Here is a 22,961-nt window from a genome sequence, read left to right on the forward strand (position 1 = left end):
GCAGCAGTGATAGTTTTGTACTGCAAAAGTCTGTGAAGCCTTTCTGACATCAATAAATGATGGGTCACTATTTAAAATTTCATTCCTTATGGTTCAATAAATACAGCTGTGGCAGGAGCTTCATTAGTGGCACAGTTCTGGCCAACACTGATCAGTGGAGATGCTCTGCATGAGGGATCTCTCTCACACTGAGGGCCCTGCACATATTTTTGATACTTTTCCTGGCTGATATCAGCATTTCCGTCTCTGAAGGCAGACTTGAATAGCTGGGGTTGTGGCCAACTGGAGCAAAAGGCATCCACCCCTCGTGATTGCACTTCCAAAGGGTGTCTTGGGGCCACGGAGCTGAGCACAGAATTTTATCCATCTGAAGTGTTTTTCTCCTTCATATCTCTCTCTGGATTTTCAGGAAGGTCAATCTTGTAGTCAGACATTAGATGAGCTGCAGAGGACCCATTTTAATTTCCTAACCGCTCTCCTCTACATGTGGATGAGCATTGTGCCTTCTGTGTTCCACCCAGCCACTGGATTTTCCTCTTCTTGGGTCTGGCTGTTAAGTGCTGGCATGCTCTCACTTTGTGTGACTTTGGTACCAAAGATCAAAGACTTTTCAGTGATTATACTCTTTCCAAGAGGAAGATTCTGCATATTTTAGTGACATCTTAATTTCTGTTCCTCATTTGCTGTTGCTTTATGGCAGACACAGGCTTTGGAACCAGAAAAATTGCCACTGGAGGGAGGAGTTTGATCACTACTTTCTTTTCATGCCTTTCTAAGCTTCCTTGGAATGGGAAAATAATGAATTTCTGTGGCTGAAGGCAAGAAAGAACACTTCCTGAAGCATTGGGACACCAGCAGTTTTGCTTCTGTCCTTTATTTTGAAATCATACCTCAAATTCTTTATTTCTCCTACATGTGGTCTTGTAATTTTCATCTTGTTTCCTTGTGCCCTGGATCCCAGAAGAACCTTTGTGTTCCTGCAGACAGGGTTTTGTTCCTTGCTTCTTGGTGAGGAGCTCTCGACCACAGATATGGGATTTCATGATTTTGCTGTTAAATTTTCAATTTTCAATTTTCTTCCTTCACAAATGCCATAAGAAAGTTGCCAAAATAAATACTTCGGAAATTTTCTGAATATTTTCTTATAAACTAGGATGTAAACCAATGTGACATAAATACAGCTTTGCTTTTGAGGTGATTTAGTCCTGTTTGAGGAACATTGGAGGCACCAGTGTAAATTGAGGAGTGAAACCAAGTCAAACGAAAATCATTATGGTGCTCTTTGAAGACCCATGAGAAGGGACTTGTTCATCACAGTCAGCACCTGACTGAAGACAAAACATGAGAATTATAAAATATTTGGGGTTGGAAGGGACCTTAAAGCCCATCCAGTTCCACCCCCTGCCATTGCAGGGACACCTTCCACCATCCCAAGCCCCAGTGTCCATCCTGGCCTTGGACACTTCCAGGGATCCAGGGGCAGCCACAACTTTTTCTCATGCTCAGATGAAGTGATGAAAACAAGAGACTGTCAGCAAAATCTGTGGAGGGTTTTGTGTTCCATGGTAGTGCTGGCAGGAAAGACTGAACCCAACTGATACCTTAAATTAAAATGTTTTACACCGAATAGTCCCCTCCACTTACAGTAACCTCAACATAAAGGTTTGGAATAAATTTTGGAGGAGGTAATGCACCCAACTTCACTTCAGCAAGACTGAGCTCACTAAAGCTCTGAACCTGACCTACCAAACAGGCAGAAGAATGGAAAAAATCAGGCTGGAGTGCATCTAACTTCAGAACAAGGGTGAATTCCTATCTCTGTGCTGGCATTCACAAACCCTCCACTTGCAGAGTCTTGTGGTCAGCCACTGGGGACAAAGTGCTGATGCTTGAAGAGAACATTCTTTGAATAATTCAGTTTTTTTGAAGTCGTTTTGTAAAGCTGGAGAATGAGGAAACATTGCAGAGCTCATGGTCTCATGGGACAGGGATCTGTAGGGATGACCTTCTGATCATCTCAGCTGTCTGCCACTGGGAATGAAAGATCAAGTTTATTCCTTGCTCAGTCCTTTAATTCTGCCTTAAAAGTACATTACCTAATGGTTACTATTTAAGAACTAAAAAAAACAGAAACAGAGAATATGACAAACACACTCACAAGAGAAACCGAGACAGCCAGTGAGTGGTTGTGACTCCCATGCTCCTGGCTATTAACTTGGTTTGGTTTGTAACACTTAAGCTGGACAAGAAAGTCTCTTTGTTCAATGGCATCCTCTGATTCAGTGGATTTTTATGAGACTGACTAATTTCAGCTGAAGTTAAACAGCCCTCTGGGGAGGCCCCATTTCACAAATCACTCCTTTCCCCTTCTGCTGGGATGGTGGATGCTCCACGGGACTTTGTCTCAGCTTTACTGTCTCTCTCTCTCCTTCCTGGCTCCTTGCCACTGTTTCTGTTCCCAGGAGTGGGGTGGCAACAAACCAAGGCTGTCTGTAGCACCACACTTGCACGTTTTCCCCCCCTCAAAACAAGTCAAAATACGCTGTTGAACTTTCTTCTACCCTCATTAAATCCCACTTTCCCGAAGGGGAAAATCAGAGGCAATGGACAAAAGACCTCCCTTGCTGAGCTTTCCTCTCACATAATTGATAATTATTGGCCTTGTGGGAACAAGAAAGGGAGAGCCGAGAAGTCCTGTGTGGGGAGCATGTACAGCAAATGGAGAAGTGAGACTAGATTTGGAAACAGAGGTGGGAAAAGGAGTATAAAAATCACAGGATGTGGCTCAAGATGCTGAGAAACGCAGGGGGAAGGTGATACTGAACTCAGCCTGGAGTGTAGGGAAGGAGAGGAGAAAAATAAGATACTAGCATGGAGCTTTATTTGCATACCTGCGAAAGGAAAAAAACCATGAATGATTTCCCAGTGTGTGTTGATTTGCATATTTGGCATCAGAGCCTGTGCTCAATCTCAAAACAGTAAATCTAGTGGGAGTCCAATATTACTGCAATTTACATGGGTGCAAATGGAAGTAGAATCTTATCTTCTATATTCCTTCCAAAAGCTAAATTTAGAAGAAGATAAATCCAAGCTCATTCATGCAGGGACTACCAAACAGAGCACTTAAAAAATTTCCTATCACTGTGAATTTATGGTGTAATCATTCAGTATCTCAGATCTCAGCCACTCCATTCTTGGCACTTTTTTCTGAGGGTTGCACTTGGTCGGTCTGATCTCGTGCTGATGTTGGCTGGCTTGGGGCCAGCCACATCTGTGAAACCACCCTGGTTTGCACCAGTGGTTAGTCTTGCCCTGTTGTTGCTGTAATTGCTGATTTAATGCTCTCTTTTTTTGCTGGGTTTTTTTCAGGAATCATCCGGCTGAGGGATGGATTTCACGACCGATACCCGGTGGAGGATTACCTGGATCTGTTCGACCTGGCAGCACATCAGATCCAGAGCGTGCTGCAGAGTGATGCAGTGAAGGAGAGGGGCGAGAGGAACAACATCATCATTGGTAGGGCAAAAACAGCCCCCAAATTCCCTGTAGCTCCACATGGGCAGCGCTCAGAGCTGAGGCACCAGAGAGGGATTTTGTGGCTGGTTCTCAGCACAGAGCCCCTGACATTGCTCTTCTCTGGAAGCTCTTGGCTTTCTTTTCCTGCAGGCTTTCTTTTCCTCCTTTCTTTGTTAAGAAGCTGTGATTAGCTTTAGAAAATTCCTGAGCGAGTGCTGTGTATCTGATGAACATCAGCATTTAATTAATGTGGGGTTTTTGTTGGTTCTTTTCCAAGGATGAGAGTGACCTTGGTGACTCCTTCAAGCACAGTTTTCATTTTGTTTTCATAGAATCATTTAGGTTGGAAAAGCCCTCTAAGATCATCATGTCCATCCATTCCCCCAGCACTTCCAGGGTGCACTAATTCATGTCCCCCCGGTGCCACATCCAGTTTAAGTACAATTATGAGGGGATTGCCTGTAGTGCTGGGATTGTGGCTTCAGTTCCAAATGCTGGAGCAATGTCTGGGATAAATCAGTAGCTGTGGTGTTATGACACACATGGGGTGCTGCAGAAATCCTGGAGCTGGTGGGAGATGTTCTAGCAAAAGCTCCCAGTGACTCTTCTCAAGCTCCAACAGAAGAAATTGATATAATTGATTGGTATTAAATTACCTAATTACCACTAAAAATAGCCTAGTGGTGCTGTTTTATTGTACTTTATGGAAGTCCATGGTGGGCACTGGGCTCTAGGGAGGGATGCCTGGATTACTTTCCATGACACACAGTGGTCAGTCCACTGGGCTCATCCACTCTGCTCCATGGTGTGCTGGTTTGCAGTGCCCATGAGGAACATCAAAAGCTTCTAAATTCTGCTTTTGCTGTCTGCTAAATCCAGAAAACTAAGGGGATGGGAATTTTACCAGTCCTATTTCACAGAGAAACCAGACACATTCCTTGCAAAAAGCAGTTGTGCAAGTGACAGTTCCCTGTCAAAAAGAGATTTTTCAAGTAGGTTTGAAGTCACAATTCTACAGAAAATAGAGACAAGAGATTTTTGCTGCCTGCTCTCAGAATTATTGAGGGTTTGGTCTCATTATAACCTTAAATTTTAACCTGTTGCTGGATGAGATGGTGATGATGCCTTAGGCTGGTTAAACCAGAGCCTTTGTCTGAGTCACATTTGTTCAATACTTTCCCAGCCTCCATTTAGGTCCATCATTCACTTTATTAAACATTTGCAATACTGAGCAGCATTTGCAAGATGAGGGTTCTTAAGAAATGCTGCCATCAAGGACATCTGCAGATTTTCCTGCTACTTATAATAATATCTCCTGTCCTTTCATGGGTGAAGTGCTTATACTAATTAAATTCACTAATCTAATTGGCAACGTACATTTTTGATTACCCACCTCCTGTTGCAGCTTTTTGCAGAGTTCACTTTGTGTTTCTTTTTCCTGTGGTCTCATTTCTTGTTTCATTAAGGTTCTGCTGGGTTTTCTTATTAAGTTTACAGGAAAAGTCTTGAATGATTATACTCGTTAAGGCAGTCTTTTATGACCTTGGTGAAAAACAAAACAAAGCCATCTAGCCTAAAATGAATTTGTATGAATATCAGGTTTACTCATAATCTTCCTTTTCTTATTTCAGATGACTGCAAAGAAAAAAAAATCAAATTAAAACTGTAAATATTTTAGTAGTTCATCACGTTATATTATTTTGAAAAGTTAGGCTTCTTTGGATATTAAACCTAGTGGGTAATAACTGCATTTTCAAAACAAAAGAACACCCCAACATCTGTTTAGAGATGAACCCAAGGGGACAGGGCTGATCCAGCCCAAGGTGTTCTGAGCAGGACTTGTTTATATGGAATCATTAATAAGATAAATTCAGAGGAATGACTTGTGAAAACACAGTATGGTGTTAATCCATTAATGACTGAATGAGGAGATTATGCATCATTCTTTAGGCAATTTCATAATTCATATGATCTTTAAGTCCATAAGAAAAAAAAAGATAATTCAGTTGCACTGGCGTAATTAAACATAATTAATTGTTGGTGATTTATTTATCTCATGTTTAGTATGGCTTATTCTCTTTGCAGGTATTAAACCTGTGTTATAAACCAAAACCAAACACTGTCAAATTGTCAGGAAAATTTTTGTTTGCCTGCTTCCGGAAATTAAGATTATAATACTCAGCAGGGACCAGAATGATTATTATATTTATTATATATATTTTTTTTTCTCCCTCATTAAATCCATGACAGTCATCTTGTGGGAAGATTTACCCTCCTGACCCCAGGTTTTGCTGAGATGGAGCAGCACCTCGAGCCCTGTTAATGCTTTAGCATGATTTGGTTTTGTGCCTGTGGTCTTGGGTTGGACTCGACAATCTTGGAGGTCTTCTCCAGCCTTTATGATTATGGGATTTTTCCCTGACTTTTGTCCTGCCTGCAGATTTTGGGTGGTGGAATACACAGTTTCTGTGGAATGTGGGCTCTGATGTTGAGAGAATCTGCCCATTTATGTGTAAATGCACTGCGTTGTTTTTCAGGTGGTTTTTTTGCAGTGCAGAAGTGTAGGGCAGTGTTTGCAGGTTTGGCCACTTTTGGGATCCCTAATTGGGATAAATCCATCAGAACATCCAAGGTGAGCAGGGAGCAGAGCAGAGAACTGTGAAGGATGATCAGATCTCCAGAGAGGAATAGGTGGCTTGATGAGGTCATAGACTTTAATTACCTTGGCATGATTAAGGCAAACATTTTGGAGGGAGCCCTTCCAGCTGGGCTGTGCCTGTCAGGGACATGGAGCAGAGTCTTCCCAAGGTCACTCCCATCCCTGGAATGCCCTTTCCAGCAAAGCCCTGCCTGCAGGTGCTCGTCCCCTTGGCATTTCCCCACGTCCTGGTGGCTCTGGGGAGGTTTCTGTGGCTGGGCTGTCTCAGCTCCTGGCCTCTGTTTAATCCTTTGTGTTTCTGCCTCACCCAGCGTGGGAGCTGGGCTAATTGAGTTTTAATTGACAAGTCGAAGCCCGCTGGTGATTAGGCAGTGCTTTGGCTAATTAATTTAGAATGGAAGAGCAGAGCTGTTGTGGACACCCAGCTACAGCCAATGGAGCTGATCTCCTCCTCCTGAAAAGAGGCAAAATGAACGTGACAGAAGATTAATGTGTTTCCTAACAACTCCCAGACTTTATTAATGAATCACATTATGTTCAGCTGAAGTTTGGAGCCAGTACCTTTCTCATGTCGTGTTTTGTCCATCTTTTTAAATCTTTATTGGGCTTTCCCAGCAGAGGAAGGAAGAAAAAAATAGGGAAATAATGTACAAGTCTATAAGCCTACAACATTATTATTTTTTAATCTCCTTCCCTTTGATTTGAAAAAGCTCATTAGCAAGAATTAGCTTTCATTAGACTGTCACAGAGTGTAAGTCCCCAAGAAGCTTCTGTACATGTTTTATTGAACAGTACTGTGTCACATAAATACCACGATTACTTAAAAAGACAGAGAAGGTTGCAAAATTCCAAACAACATATCAGATCATTTATTTAGCAGCTGAACCTCACTCCAGCAGAGTTTTTACTGAATGTAAAGATGCTACTTGCTGTAGCATTGCGTTCTGAGCTTCTTCAGACACTAAAGATATCAGAATCTGGTATTTTATCAAAATGTACTGGTTATTCTATAAACCCTTTCTCTGTGAGTAAATAGTTGACTTGTTCTACATGAATAATTATATAAAAAAATCATACTTCAAACCTCAGTGACACATCTCAGCTGCTTTTTAAATATTTCCTATAAGCTCACTGATTCTCCTGGTTATATTTTCCATACTGTTGATCACCAGGGGTGGTGGTTTCCACATTTTTCTGTGGGAAATTTTACAATTTTTTAGCAAGCTACTGCCCTGAGGTTTGGGAGCGTTAAGGCCAACCCGTGGGTGCTGCAAAGAGCATTTCAAGGCTTTAGCAGGGACAAAGTCCTGCCTCCTCAAGGCCAGGCTGGATGGAGCTTGGAGCCACCTGGCCTAGTGGAAGGTGTTCCTGTCCATGCAGGGATGGGAAAAAGATGATCTTTAAGGTCCCTTCCAGCCCAGATCATTCTGTGATTCCGTGATTCCTCACTGGAAAATGTGCCAAACCCCTGAGCAGTCCATTCCAGCCCTAATTAAAGCAATTTGCATGTGTTAGCCACCAGCAGGAAGCAGTGTGGTTATGGAGAGCAATATTTCAGGTGGAATTGAATAAAACCTGCCTTTACCCACCTCTGCATTCCCAAAGGCACAGGGCAGTGGGATTGCTGCAGCTCTGGGGGCTTTAGCCAGAGCAGTCTGCAAGAACTAAGGTGTGTTGAAATTCATGGAGTCAATCTTGATCTGCCTTGATAGCACTTAAAAATTCAGCCAGTTTCCACTCCAACATGAAGAATGGAATGAGTCACTATCAGAGATGCTTTTCATTTCCAGGGGAGGCCAGTGCCTCGACAATGTGGGACAACAATGCTTGGATTTTCTTCTATGACAACAGTACTGAAGGAGAACCTCCCTTCTTAATCCAGGATTTTATCCATGCCTTCCAACCCAATGCCAAACTCATCATCATGCTGAGGGACCCTGTTGAAAGGTGAGGACGAAAAATTTCTTGTCATCATAATATTTTTAGTTCTCACTCGGTTGGATTCAAGTAAATACTCACGTGGTGTTTGAGAGCTACTTGGTTGTGATCAGAGGGGTTTTATTCTGTGTATTTTGGCACAGGTAAGAGTGATAATGTTTTAAAGAGAAACATGTGAGTGTGAATGCCATGAGTGCCATGCCTGGACTCCTGAGCTACTTTAAAAAAAAGAGAATTTATAGTTTTCCAAATGCAATCTAATGCCATTACCTGAGCTGATATACCCTGATTCTCAGCAGGGCTCTTAGACTAGGAGGGCACTGCGTCTTCAGATCTCAGTAGAAGTGGTCCTGGGAAATGTTTCATTTCTTTTAAGTAGTGAAATCTATGTTTTCATGGGGTTTGCAGTTCAAACTGATTACATAATAGTGATTAAGAATGATTAAATAGCTCTGGAGTCAGAAAATGATACAATTTTTAAAAACTCTTTAAACTGCTTGGTGAGATAATCATGTGAAGTTCCACTGGGCATTTGTAGCTTGCGCAGCCAACAGCTGCAGGAGTTCATCCTTGGTCTTCCTGGCTTTGTTTGCAGGGAGTGGGCTTGGCTTTTGCCACGGTATGGGCTGATTTAAATGGCTGTGCAGAGTCAGGAATGTCCAGCTTTCCACTTGAATGTCACTTTTTCTCTCCAGTCTTCCTTCAGATTTCTGGGACATTCCTTCCCACTGTGTCCTCTTGAAGCAGGGTGATGGTGATGAGGGTGATGGGGAGGGTGGAGGGGATGGAGGCAGAGGCCACAAAGATCAGAGAGAGAGAGATTGTGAATTCATTCTTGCTGTAGCTCCATAGGGGATATTCAGAATAATTGTGGCAGAGTCAGTGCTTAAGGGCAGAAAAACTCAGGGAAGGAAGAGGATGCAGGTGATGGTGAGGATGAAGATGATGGTGGGGATGAAGATGATAATGAGGATGCAGGTGATGGTGGGGATACAGATGATGGTGAGGATGAAGATGGTGATGGGGATGCAGATGATGGTGAGGACCAGTCTCTGGTGGCTCTGGGAGAAGAGCAGACCTGTGCTGCTGGTGCAGGCAGCCCGTTCCCATGGCCCAGCAGCTTCCAGAGCTGGGGTGCTGCTCCCCAAGGAGCTCCCCTGCTGGCAGGCCATGGCTGTGGTGAGAGCAGGGCTGGGAGCTGTTTCCCAGCTCCTGTGTCAGGAAATGCAGCTCTCAGCCTCAGCGATGTCTCCTGACCCCAGGAGTTAACAGATGGTAATTTTATGCGAGAGAGTGGCTGGAGTGGCTTCCTCATGTAAATTAGTGACAAACTCCCTGATTGCCTTAACCACCCTCTGTAATGGGGCTGTAGCTCTTTGCCAGTTTAGCAGGGGTGACAGGGAAAAGTCAGCTTCACCTCCTTGACTGTGTTTATGACAAATTGGTTCCTTTTTGTTGGCAATTCCCTGCGTTCCTGATGGCTCATCTGAGCTGCAGGAGCAAAAGCAGAAGGGACAGCTCAGGCATCCTTTGGTGATGCCAGGCAGTGGGACAGGTTCCTTGGAGTGCGCAGGGAGCTGGCACAGGCTCTGATCTAACCTGCACAAAGTCTGGGCTGACCCCAGCAGGGAATATTTGAATGACATCTTTTTTTTGAGATGGTTGTTGTCAACTGATGTCATTATTCCATTGGGATGGACAGAGGTTGAAGGCAGGGACTTCAGGTAAAACAACTGAAATCCTGATCAGCAAAGGCAGATGTCCCCAGAATTAAAAGCAGATGGGGAAAAAAAAAGAAAAATGGAAAGAAAATCTCAACTGCCCTGCAGAGGGAGAACTTGTCTTCAAAAATGTAGTTTTTCATAAGATGCCACCAAGTTTGAAAAAATGATGCATATCTTTTGATGGATGGTTAAAAATACCAAATATTAAACCTTTTAATGCCACTTCAGCCTGGCCCATGCTGTACCTGAGGCCAGCTGGCTGATTTTTCCCAGGAGGAAACCTTTCACTACTCAGTCCCAACATCCCTGGGACAAGCTGAGTCCTGATATCCACATTTCCTGCAGGCAGAAGATGCTGTTGTGTGTCTAGTTTAGGTGAACTCAGCTGGTCTGGTCCTTCAGCTTTTTCCCTTTCTTCATTTTTTTTTAAATGAACAGAGAGTCTTCATTTGTTTCACATGAGAATTAAAATCTTGTTCTTGCAAAACACTGACATAAATAATGACTGCAGAGGGGCTATTCCTGTGCTAAAGTGCTTTGCTGGATTAAGGCCTTTCCAAATGAGGTGGTTTTAAGTACCCAAGGAAATCTAGGGAAGTTGAAGGAGGAAATAAAGTAAATGCAATACAAAAGTTTACTGCAGTGATAAGCGAGACTTAAATAGATTGGTGTTTTTTATTTCTTAAACACCTGTGGTGTTTTGAAAAAGGGCTGAAAAATATGCAGGATTTCAGGAATTTGTTGGGAGGTGGGTACTATGGAGGCATCAAATCTGTGCTGCAAACACACTTGGGGAAGTGACTCCTCGAGTGATACAAAATTGTCTTCAATATCCTGTGGTATTGTGGTTCTGGTCATTCTAAGCCTAATTATGAATGGAAGTTAAAATATCATGTTCAGCAGATCTAATATTTATCATGCCTGAGCATTTCCTTTGTCTCTATAAAACATGTTTATCTTGCAAAAGCCTAATCAAGGTTTCAGGGGCTAATGCTAAAATTGATATTTTCCTTGGCTGTAGGTTTTGAGTTGTTTCACCACATTCCCAAAGGAATTTGATGAATTTACATTATCTTTTTTAAGTGACTTCAAGTAATTGTAAACCTTGTGCTAAAAGTGTGCAATGAGAGGATGATGCTTTGTAACTTAGAGAAACTCCTGCTTCATCTTAAAAAAAAAAATAGAACATCAACAGGTAGAATGCTGTAAATTGGAAGTTTTGGATGGAAGTATAGGATTGGAGGTGAAGCTTTCTGTAAAAGAAACAGGAAATCTGGATTCTTTCTTACTCGTGATGGTAGCCAGCTTGGTAATAATGTAAGAATTACTCTCTCTAGCCCAGCTAAAGTTCCTAAAATCAGCTCTAAACTTTAGAGACAAGGACTGTTCCTGTCCATGGAACACCAGGTGCAGGGGGGCAGAACTCAGACCAGTTCTGTTTACAGAGAACATGACCTTAAAATCTAAAAATTTGCCTTCAGGAGAAAACATTGGCTCACACGATTTCGAGGGTCAGGTCCTCAGGGATGAGGACCTTGAAAAATCCCCTGTTCAAAATCTCAAAATCCCCTGGAGAGGGTTCTGCAGTGAGCTAAAAACTCATAAAAACGGCTGGAAAAAGCATCACTGGGCACCAGGCTGAGGGTGGGATGCTGTTAACACACGTCCCCTTCCCTTGGATTCTGGCAAATAACTGGAATTTCCAAATTTGTGGTGTAAACAAACATTCTTCCATCCTCTCAGTGATACTGAGTAAGCCACGTTCTAATATATCAATCTCTGAGGGATCAGCCTTTTCAGAGAAGTGTCTATATATATATATATAATGTATATATACATATATATATAATGTTTATATACACATTATATATATGTATATCTAAAACATACAATGTTTTATATAACATATAAAATTATATATATATAGATAATTTTTAAAAAATGTATAATTAATTTGAGTGAGACTGCTCCTCAGAGGTGTTGTGTAAATCAGAAGATTTAATAAGCAAAAATGCCATCATTGCAGACATTACAGAAAACAAATAATAAAGCCACACACAGGCGTCTGAGAAACCTGTAACACCTTGCTAAGACACCCCAAAGAGCCTTTACTTCCCTTTGTGCTCTCTGTTAAATACTGAATGTTTTAGGAGGCATAAGCTGTCTTGCAGCCAATAGAGAGAGAGATACAGAGTTTGAAGAACAGTGACAAAATCCAGTAGATGTTTCTCTCTTGGCCCTGAACCAATTCTTGTCAGGAGGGTACTGAACTTTCTGGGTTCTTTACCTTAAGGGGCAAGTCTTAAACTTTCCCCTACATGGAAAACACTTGCTGGGTGTGGGAAATGCATCCCCCAACACACCTCATCCCCCTCACTGCCACGTTTTCTCCCCTCTCTCAGGTTGTACTCTGACTATCTGTACTTCGCCAGCGCCAACAAATCGGCGGAGGATTTCCACGAGAAGGTGGCGGAGTCGCTGCAGCTCTTTGAGGGCTGCGTGCTGGATTTCTCCCTGCGAGCCTGTGTCTACAACAACACCCTCAACAACGCCATGCCTGTACGTATGCCCAGCCACTGGTGCCTCCTTGGTGCTGCTGACCTGCTGGGAAGGCGCTTCAGGCGCCAAAATCCCCTCTGGGGGAGCGGCGAGAAATCAAAACTTGCCCCTCTTCTCTCTTCGTTTGTAAATGTAAATAAATGTATGGAGGATGTAAATATGTATGTAAGCATGTAAAAGGTGGTGTGGGGGCTCAGCTGTCTCCTCAGCCTGTTCCCTGGTGAATGCCAACGGGGATGACACAGCCTTCCCATTGTGTGAGTGCATGGAGAGCACATTGAGCGAGGATTACAATTTAATGTGCAAGCTTTGTGCAGATGTCTCCAAAAAAGTAGCTCTGGCAAAAATCTCTGTAGCACCAAATTGCCTCCAAATCAGAATAAATTATGGGTTCTTTTGTAAGAAAAGGCTATCAATAACTAGATAAAATCTTTTTCTTTTTTTTCTTTTTTTTTTTTAATTGTGCATGCCAAAAAATTAAACAAGAAAACACAGAAACTGCTGGCAGGGGAATGGATAAGTAAGTATTACAGGCTTAGGATTCCAAAATTCACAGTTTTAGCATAGAACTGACTTCAGATTTTGCTCGAGGGCATAGAATAATACGGAAGAGATTGACTTGAAGTATCACATCTGGTCAGTTTGCCGTTCAATCCTCTTTTATTTGCTCAGGCTGTAAAGGATTCAGAGGGAATAGTTCCCTCCTTTGCCTCTGGGCTGAAGCAGCAGAGCCAACAGGACACTGCTCTCACTCACCAGGGAGACTGGAGCTGCTCATCCCTGACTGCAGCCCCCAGGACTTGCTCACACACCAGTTGCTGCTGGGCAGCATCACAGAATTTTCCAGCCATCTGCTTGCACAAATGTATTCCTTCCAGTGCGGCAGAGAAAGGCAGAGAGAGAACCAGAAGGAAAGATTTTCCTCTGATGTTCATCCTCAGGGTGCAGAACCCATCCCCATTTGTTGTCTTCAGCAGCCCTGTTGAAGAAGATGCTTTTGGAAACGAGCAGAGGAGGCCTCTTCCCTTCCACAGAGCCACAAGCAGGTGCTTGTAATAAAACCCACATGCCAACTGTGCTCCTCAATGGCCTTTTTTAGCTGCTTCTTCAGCCGAGTTGCTAAATCTGTTGTGTTCGTGGTTTGCTGTGCGTTGAAGGAGTGAGGATTGTTACCCCTGACAAGCTCATTAGGTTGCTAATTCTGTGACTGTGCCAGGAAAAAAAGGGGTTTGCTATTTGTTAACGTGTTTCTGAAAGCAGAGGGGTGTCCCATGGCTGCTGATGGATGCTATGGGGGGTGAAAGGAGTGTTTGGCACCCGGAATCAGTGGAAAGAACATTACCCAGAGAATAAGGCACAGTGACCAGGGTGATCCCAGCACCTGAAGGCGTGTACAAGGAAGGTGGAGAAACTATTTACAAGAGCCTGGAATAAGAAAAAAAAATTTAACCACAGGTTTGCCCCAGTGCTGAGTGCAGTGAGGCACTGACTGAGGGCTGGAGTGCTGCCCTGCCAGAATTAGCCCATCTTAGCCTGCTGTCTTAATCAAATAAGAGGGTTCAGATTCTGGTGTAGCACATCGATAAAGAAATCTGCTAAATACAGCGACTGACAAGCAGCCACCAGAATGACACAGGATTGTAATAATTCAGCAATAATTCAAAATATGGGGTTTTTAGTGGAATTTAGGCATCAGGATAGGTCATGGGGCAGTGTCAGATGTGAAAGGGGCTGTTGTCTGCCTTTGTGGGTTCTGTGGTAATGTGAGCTGAAGATGTTAAGTCGCTTTTATGAAAGATGCTTAAGACTTGGGATTCATGTTCCTCTCCTCTGAGCCTGAAGGGATTTAGAAAAATATTTATAAGCACAGTCGGAGGCTGGACTTTTTAAGAACACCAAGGCTACTCTTTTTTATCTTTCAACTTGTTATGTAAAATTGAGGAGGGAAGAAAAACAGAGATAAGGGCAGGAGAGGCTGAGATCTGCCTTTCCCCCTCTCTGGTCTGACAGAGTCTGGCTCTCTGGGTACTCACACAAGGCACCATCAACGCTGCTGCAGCTGAGATCTCAACCTAATTATTGCAATCAGAGGAGGCAGCAAAATGCACCCCAATCCGACACCTGATAGAGAGGCAGAATGTTTGTCCTGCTCATGGCAGTGACCTGGAGCAGCCAGAAATCATGGAATCATTTAGGTTGGACAAGACCTTTAAGGTCATTGAGTTCAAGTTTAAACACGGCACTGCCAAACCCACCCCTAAACTATGTCCCCAAGGTGAAATCAAACTGCAATAAGCAGCCTTAGGGTCTGGAGAAGGTGACAGGGCTGAGCATTTTCCCTTGAACTGCTGTTCATCCGGGGGCTGAGAGCCCTCAGTGTGTCCATGGAGGCTCCAAGCGTGGAGCAGCTTGGATCTGAGGTGCCTGAGCATCCTTCTGCAGGTAACTGTGTCTGTGCAACGCTTTTACACAGACCTGTGGCTGCTGCAGCTTGGTAAAATGGCATCTCTCACCAGCAGAAAAGCTGTTGGCAAAGATTTCTTCAAGCTGCTCAGAAAACAAGAGGAAGATTGAAAAAAATTCACATAACTTTCTTTCTGTCATTCCTTAAAAGCACATTTTGGGGATTTTTTTGCCCAGATGACAGGGATGATGTGGGTTTTTTTGTTGTTTTTTACAGCTAGAAGTGTTGTCAGGTGAACTAATTTGAGGTTTTTTTGTGCTTACAGGTGAGGTTACAGGTAGGGCTCTATGTTGTGTATCTCCTGGACTGGCTGACAGTTTTTAACAAAGATCAGATCCTTGTTCTTCGCCTGGAGGACCATGCATCAAACATGAGGTACACCATGCACATGGTGTTCCAGTTCCTGGATCTGGGTAGGTGCTTGCTGGCTGGTTTCTGTGTGCAAAATCATTATGATCCTCCTCCTTTTAGGTTGGTTTTTGCTTTATTAAGAGACAAAAAGAGAAGCAAAGGAATTTAGCTGGAAGTATGCATTAAATCTCATTGCCTGGAGTCAAGCAAAATTAAATTCTCAAATGCCTGGTGTTAGAAGATCTTAGTAAGAGTATATAAAGGAAAAAAAAATGCAGACCACTCAGAATGCAGGGATTTATCTTCCCATCCAGAAGCCAGCCCTGCTTCTGAAGGCACTCAGGGCTTGTTTGCCATGGGCTCACAGAGATGAAAGTTATCCCCCACAATTTTAACAAACTGAGGTGCTACCAGCCCAGAACCTAAATCTGAGCATGATGAAAGGTTGTGTTTGTAGCCCAGGAGAAAGGGAAATTGTGTTTTTACTGTGTTGATTGAGACATCTGTTGCTAATCCTCGGAGAAACGCCGGCAGACAAAACGTTGCCCAATGTTGATTTGACAGTAGCGAGAGAATGAAAATGTGGCTGAAAAATCGTCTGTCTGGTCCAAAGATTGGTCTAGATGATGAGAAAGCTTGGATGTAGCAGGCTGAACAGATGAAAAGCTTGGCATCTGCTTCCTGAATATGGTTTGTGCTGGAAAACTCCGTAGGTTTTTATCCTGCTGATGCACATTTATTCCCACAGTGGGGGCATCACTACACCTGTGTCCACTTGGATCCCACTGCCAGCCTCCAAAAATGAACAAAACAAGGTTTTGTTTCTTGAGGGCTGAAGTGAAGCTCGTAGGGTTTCTGTTGGGGATTAGTCAACCCATGCCATGGAATGAAATAACAGCTTAAAATACCTGCAGCTCCACAATGGATGAGAAGTTGTCTTCAGTCATTGGTGTTTTGGTTTTTTTTTTGGTGTTTTTTTTTTTTTTTTCTGAAAACAGGTATTTTCCTCCAAGAGTGATTCATGTTGCTTTTTAGAGAGATGATTAACTAATGGGAGAGGAACATGTATTATTCCCATATTTACCAGCAGTGATTTATTTCACTGATCTAAGTCTATAATTCAATATTCTGAAACATTGTGGCTGCTAATAAAAAAAAATCATATTTTTCTCCCCATGGCAAACCTTCCGATTTTGTCAGTAGATTTCTTTGGGATGGGCATTTTTGGGGGGAATATTTGAAGATAATGTTCTGTATTTTTTTTTTCCACAGGACCTCTGAGTGAGAAACAAGAAGCTCTGATTACCAAGAGTCCTGCATCCAACACCCGAAGACCTGAAGACAGAAGCCTGGGCCCCATGCTGCCAACCACCAAGGCAATTTTAAGAGATTTCTATAGGCCTTTTAATACAAAACTGGCACAAGTTCTTTTTGATGATGCTTTTTTATGGAAGAGGACATAAGGTGTAAATTTCTTGCCGCGACTACAGTGCTCAAAGGAGTTTTTATTTTTTTAAATTCTATTTTTGTGCGTGGATATTTTACTTTTTTTTCTTTTTTTCCCATTCCAAAGAGCAGCCGATGGATGAGCTGAGAGTCTCACCTTCAGCCAGCACATGTCTCAACAGCTCGACCACGTTTTCCTTCCTTCAGAGAATGGAAAGCATCTTGCTTTAATTCAGATTATTGCAACTTCTTTCACCCCAGCAAAGGAGTGGACAAGCATTAGGACAATGATGTCTCACACTCTCCCACAGGGGTGTTGAAGTGTAACCTTCTCTGAGATGCTGCAACACAGATTTAGCATCAGTTTCCTACGATTACACTTATAATCTCTCATTTTCAAGATATGTTATTCACTCATTTCTTTTTTTCAAGCAATCAGTGTCATTTACTCATTAAAATTTTTAATTGAATTCAACCTAAATTTCTGTTTCTTTTTGTCAGCCTGTTTACAAATGGTCTTCACTAACACTGAGTGTGTTTCCTCAGTTCTGAAAGGAAGATAAAGTGCATTCATATAAATTTCCAAATCTCATTTATATCTTCAAGATAAATGGAGTTTCCTAGCCACGGTTCTTGTAAAAGAAAATTTTATAGTCCAGGTAAGATTGGATGGCTGAAGCCTAAACAGGCCAATTTGGTGTTTAGCCTAACAAATTCATTGCCTTCCATATTTTGCTCATGTGAGTATGAATATGTATAATTTAATTTATTCATATCACTCATGCATTTTCCCAGGAAACCACTTTCCATAAAAGTCCATTCCTGGCCATGGAGGGCTTTATGGATATTTCTGCTGAATTCTGCAGGATTACTCTCCTCCCTTGTGAAGGAATATGCATTTTAATAGTCATATGAAATTTTGCTTTTAAAATCATAAATGAGCAGGATTCTCAGCACCTTACAGAATGAATGTGTTGCCTGAGGAGTTAGGTTATGTGTTTCCCTCCTCAGGAAAAACATCTATATTTTGTTAAAGAAGTTGAGATATGCAGACTTGAGGAAAAAAACCACAACGTTTTGGAAGTTGGGGAGAAACTTGGGACTACCTGAAAGTTCTTATTTGACAAAAAAAGATCAGATTTTTCAACAGATGTGCAGTAATTCCATTTCTGATTTCAAGCACACCTGGTTGGGTCACTGTCAGCTACAATCTGCAGCCTTCTGCAGGCAGAAATTTCACCTAAGTAAGAGATTTTTTTTTTTAAGAGACAAATATAAATGATACCTATTGATCATTTCCTCTCATGGGCTAAACAGTTTCCTCCCTGAATGTGTGTTGAGTGGGTCAAAGGCAGCTCCTGTCCAGCTCACAGCTATCAAAACCCCAGAGAATCCTCTCTGATTGGCTTCCTGTGTCCTTTCAACCTTGATGCTGGACCCCACATGCAGCTTTACTGACAGATTCACAAGTACATTTACAAATATTAAAAGGAACTCTTCCCTATCCACCCCCCCCCCCGCCCCATGGGGACATATTATTCACTTCATGTGTTTCTAAACTGAGAATTAATGCTGAAAACTTGATGGATCCTGAGCATTTCACACGGGAATATGATTGGTGACATGTGAGATGTTTTGCAACAGGAGACCGTTCTTAGGTTCTTTGCCAACTGGTAATGTGCTGCTTAAAAAAAGGATTCAGTCTGGGGTTTGAAAAGCCTAAAATAAGTAATTTAGTGAAGTATTTTAGACAACCAGAACAGATTAGTTCTAGTTCAGAAATGCTCACAGACCAGAAATGGTTGGAGAGCTGAGAATGGACTACTTCAGCAGTAAAAACAAAAAGTGTCATGGGACCATGAAACAGAATGAATTTGGCACCATTTACAGATGTAAAAAAAATTAATCAACAACTTATTTACACCAAAGAGTTCACCCAGCTGTGCTTTGATTTGGAATCAACACTGTGTGGTCAGGATAACTCTGTACAGATGTTTCCTAACCTGGTCTGCCACGGTCAAATATTTCCATTTAGTTGTCAACTACAGCAATGGCCTAATGATATTATTTTACCAGCCCTAAAAGCTAATTAATGCATCTGTCCTTGTCATTAACTGAACTCACACACTCTGTTTTGTGCTTGTGGTCCTTCTGGAAGTGAAGTCTTCAATGAGGCTGCTTTTATGTCTCCATCTCCTTCGTGAGCTCCAAAACAGAATCTCCTGATTTTAGCACATTGCCACCTTTTGGTCTTGGCTTGTGGCATGACTAAGAATCAAACAGCAGCAAATACTGGTCAAGCAGTCATTTTGGAGGTAAGGATCTCACTTTCTAGCTCTGATCTTTGATCTGGTGACTCAGAATGAAACAAAAGAGCATTTCCTCAAATGATGTGGCAGTGCTGGGTGTCGGAGCCCCTCTTCTTCAACCACAGCCAGTGAGTGGCTTCACAGCAAATCCCTACACAGGACAAGGCTCACCCAAGTTCTTCCAGTTCCCTTTACCTTTCTGCTGACAATTCTAGCTGTGAAAATACTCAATTTTGTTGTTATTAGTCACTGTAGTGCTGAGGTGACCCACATCCCCGAAAGAGCAATTTACCAAGAAGATGGAATTAATATCAGACAATATGTTTTCATTTTTGGTGTTCTGTGCCAAGGCATAGCAGTGGCTCCTTGCAGAGACCTCAGAAAATCAGTGTCTCATACTGTGCTTTTGCTCTTATCTCTGCTGAACAAAACTAATCAAAGATGCAGCTTTCCTGAGTGCAAAGGCACTGAGGAAAGGGTTGTTTCCAAATGTTCTCGCTGCTACTGCAGAGGAATGTGAAATGTGTTTTCTGTAAGACCTTGAGTGTTTGGGCCAAGCATCTTGGCTGGCTGGAAGAAGTACAATAAAAACAAAGGATCTCCTGCGAAGGAAAACAGGCTCTGGTTGACATGGCAAAGGGAGTGTTGTTATCTCCTGAGTCCAGGCTGCAGACCCTGGGCTTCAGCTTAGCAAACTGAGGAGAAATGGTGAAGTTGTTGCAGTTCTCAATGTACCTTTCTGCCAAGAAATTAATCCATTTTCCAATTAAGCCAAAATGCTCTTTTGTTAAAGACAAGGCGCAGCAGAGTCATAAAAAGTCATTCCTGCTTGATGTCCCTCACACAGCCGAGGGGAAACGAGAGGACACAGCCTCAATTTGTATCAGGGGAGGTTCAGGGTGGATTTTAGGAGAAATTTCTTCACTGAAAGGATTGTCAAGCATGGACCAGGCTGTGCAGTGCAGTGAAGTCACCACTTTAGAGGGATTTAAAAGACCTGTGGGTGTGGAGCTTGGGGACATGGCCAAGTGGTGGCTTTGGCAGTCTGAGATCTCGGAGGTCTTTTCCAACCTTAATTCCATGAGCAGCGTGTTTCCAACAGGAATTCCTGTCTTGCAGTACCATCTTGTGGCCAAAGCTGCTTTATGCCATGAACACGGGTTTTTTCTCCTCTGGAAAAAGAAGAGGCAGATGCAAAAGGGAAAAAAAAAAAAATGATTTCTACTTCTTTTCAGATGCTCACAGGAATTAAATTTCCAGTGCAGCTCAGGAGCTGGTGAGCATGTGGAGAAGTGCTGGCTTGGCACAGCCTCAGCACGGCGGAATCACAGGATCATTTAGGTTGGGAAAGACCTCAGATCATTGAGTCAGTGACCCCAGTACTGCCAAGGCCACACTGAACCATGTCCCCAAGGGTCACATCTACAGAGCTTTTCAATCCCTGCAGGGATGGGGACTCCACCACTGCCCTGGGTGGCTGTGACAGCCTTTTCCATGAAGAATTTTCCCCAAAAGTCCAATCTAAACCTCCCCTGGTGCAAGATGAGGCCTCTCCCTTGTTACTTGGGAGAAGACACTGACCCCCACCTGATGCAGGGGAAGATGTCACCAGCAGCTGAGCTGAGAGCTGCTCACCTCTGCTGAACTCATCCGTGTCCTGCTGGGGACAGATGCTTTTAAGTCGCAGCTCCTGTGAAAACTCTGCACTGCCCCAATCAATAGAAAGACCCTCCAAATGATTGCCAGCATGGCAGGGGTTTAATGGGCTGCCAGGCTGGAAGCTGCCATTAAAATTAGAAACCTGCTGTGTATATATTAAGGCACAATTAGCAGAAAATAAGATCTGAAAGAGGCACAAATAATAATCACTGCAGTTCAGAGGAGAGACACTTTTCCCTCACCCTCATCATTTCTGAACTTCCCTTTGCTGGGTGAAAAACTTCCCCTTCCAGCAGGTGCTGATGTGATGGTGCCTCAGCGGCACTGGCAGAGGTGTGGAAGATCTACTGAAAAAATGCTAAAAGTACAACTCCAGGAGCTTCAAATTGCAGTTTAGTCACTGAAGGAGCAGTTGCTGCGTGACACTGGGCAGCTGCACAGAGCACCTTCCTTGAGGAAAATGGGGCAGATCTCCAGTTATTTCCTCAGTCTCACACACTTAAATGATTTCTTCCTCCATGAATGAATGGGAATGAGGAAAGGGAAAAAGGCTCTGCTGCTACTCAGAACATTACAGTACGTGAACAGCCTCAGAGCAGCTCCCAAAGCTTCATTTAATTTAGGCTACAGAGACCTAAGCCACGGATGACTTGCAAATAACTTGGAGTTTGGCTTTTAAAGAAGCTAAAGCCAGTACATCCTGGTTGTTGAACACATTGGGTGTCTCAGAGACCACGGATTTGGGGCTGGTGCTGCACTGCCTGGGTGGGGAATTGGGTGGACACATATTTCCTCCTGTAGACTGTTGAAATCAGAGATAGAAAGCAATGGAAACTTCTGCCCATCAATACAAGCTGGGCACTCCTACAGGGCAAGGAGTCAAAGGCTCCTTAAACAGCTACAGGAAAGGAATAGAGAAAGGGGGAAAAAGAAGAAAAAAGTCCTGCAGCTGTGTCTAGTGAAGCCCTGGAATGCTGAGAACAAATTGATGATGCAAAATTTCATGGAAGAAAGTAAAGCCAAGCAAGGCAGCCAAAAAACCCAGAAGAAATAAAACAGAGAAATGAGCAGAAAGTGAATGTGTGGCTGTAAGATGAAAAGGTGGATTTTTTTTTTTTTTAACCATCTGAAAAGTCTTTAGGAAAGGAAAATAATCGTATCACCTGGGAAAATGTGTTGGCTTGACTGGAAAGGCATCAGCTGAACTCAGTGCAGCCTTTGCTTTTGTTGTTTATTGCACTGAGAGGTTTAAATTCAGCATCAGGGATGGCATCCATAGAAATGTGGGTTCCTCAGTTCCTCTGCCTGGCTTGTGCAAGACTCAAATGCTTCATCTAAGCTGGGGAAGGAGCAAACACTGTGAAAGGGAATAGAACAATTGTTGAAGGGAAGGTCTGAAAAAAGAACAAGAGGTTCTTGACTGGATTAAGAGTATGAAAGAGAGGCTAAAAGCTGCATTTCTGGCTAAAAAAGAGGAAAGGACTGGCATTAGAGGTTTGTCAGGTATCATCTGTCCCTGAGTGCAGGCTTTAGATGAGAGGACCCATAAAAGAGCAGGATGTATAACAGGTGGCAAAAATTTATTTTGGGCTCTCTCTGGAGGAAAACTCGTTGATTTTAGGTGCTGGGGTGTGCTGCTGCTGACAGAGGCGGGGTGGGGTGCAGCCCTTGGCCACCCCAACTCTCCAGCTGCAGCTCTCAGGGCATTTTTTATTTTCCTGTGATGTAAGAGCAGCAAGAAATAAGCGTGAGTGGGCCAGCAGCACACCACGAGAGGGCAGAGCATAGCTGGAAATTCAGCTGCAGCTGGAAATCCAGTGCCACAGCCAGAGCCAGCTCCTTGTCCTGCATCACAGCTGCACCAGAGGACACCTGGAAGGTGGGAAAAGGAGGAAAAGAAGGAGAATGTCTGATAGTGTGTGTGTCTGGTGGGCAAAATCCCCAGAGATGTCACCAGAATTGCAGCAAATGGTGGAGAGAAATTGGTTCTCGTGCTATGGAACATAAACACACACTTAACACAGTGTAACTCGTGCATGACTCAATTAATGCAAAACCTAACTGGGGGAGTTAGACAGTGCAGAATCATGGCATTGTTCACGTTGGAAAAAAACCTCTCAGGTCACCAAATCCACCCTCCCAGCATTGGTGCTCCTCACACAGAGCCACTGGCATCATAATCCCACTTCTTTCTCCTGCAGGAGCCAACCATAACTGGGGGAACTTAAACTCCCTCTGATCTGCTGAATGTAAATCCTTTCTCGAGCCTCAGTGCAATTTTGAAGGTACCGAATAAAAATCCTTCTTCCTTGCTGTGGGTGGCAAACACAGGCCCA

The 22,961-nt window shown here is 43.1% G+C and overlaps 1 protein-coding gene across 2 annotated transcripts in view; it reads left to right on the forward strand.

Moving 5' to 3' along the window:
* The window catches only part of CHST15 (carbohydrate sulfotransferase 15), a 51,213-nt gene extending 34,081 nt beyond the window's left edge, over positions 1-17,132 (forward strand). For both annotated transcript variants that reach the window (XM_066323447.1, XM_066323448.1), the window contains exons 4-8: positions 3,370-3,516; positions 7,966-8,122; positions 12,240-12,396; positions 15,126-15,273; positions 16,484-17,132. In XM_066323447.1, coding sequence (XP_066179544.1) covers positions 3,370-3,516; positions 7,966-8,122; positions 12,240-12,396; positions 15,126-15,273; positions 16,484-16,674 — 800 coding nt within the window. In that variant the 3' untranslated portion in view covers positions 16,675-17,132. The remainder of the gene's footprint in view (positions 1-3,369; positions 3,517-7,965; positions 8,123-12,239; positions 12,397-15,125; positions 15,274-16,483) is intronic.
* The last annotated feature ends 5,829 nt before the right edge of the window (positions 17,133-22,961 follow it).

Source organism: Sylvia atricapilla, chromosome 8 (assembly GCF_009819655.1).
Source record: "Sylvia atricapilla isolate bSylAtr1 chromosome 8, bSylAtr1.pri, whole genome shotgun sequence".
Classification (NCBI taxonomy): domain Eukaryota; kingdom Metazoa; phylum Chordata; class Aves; order Passeriformes; family Sylviidae; genus Sylvia; species Sylvia atricapilla.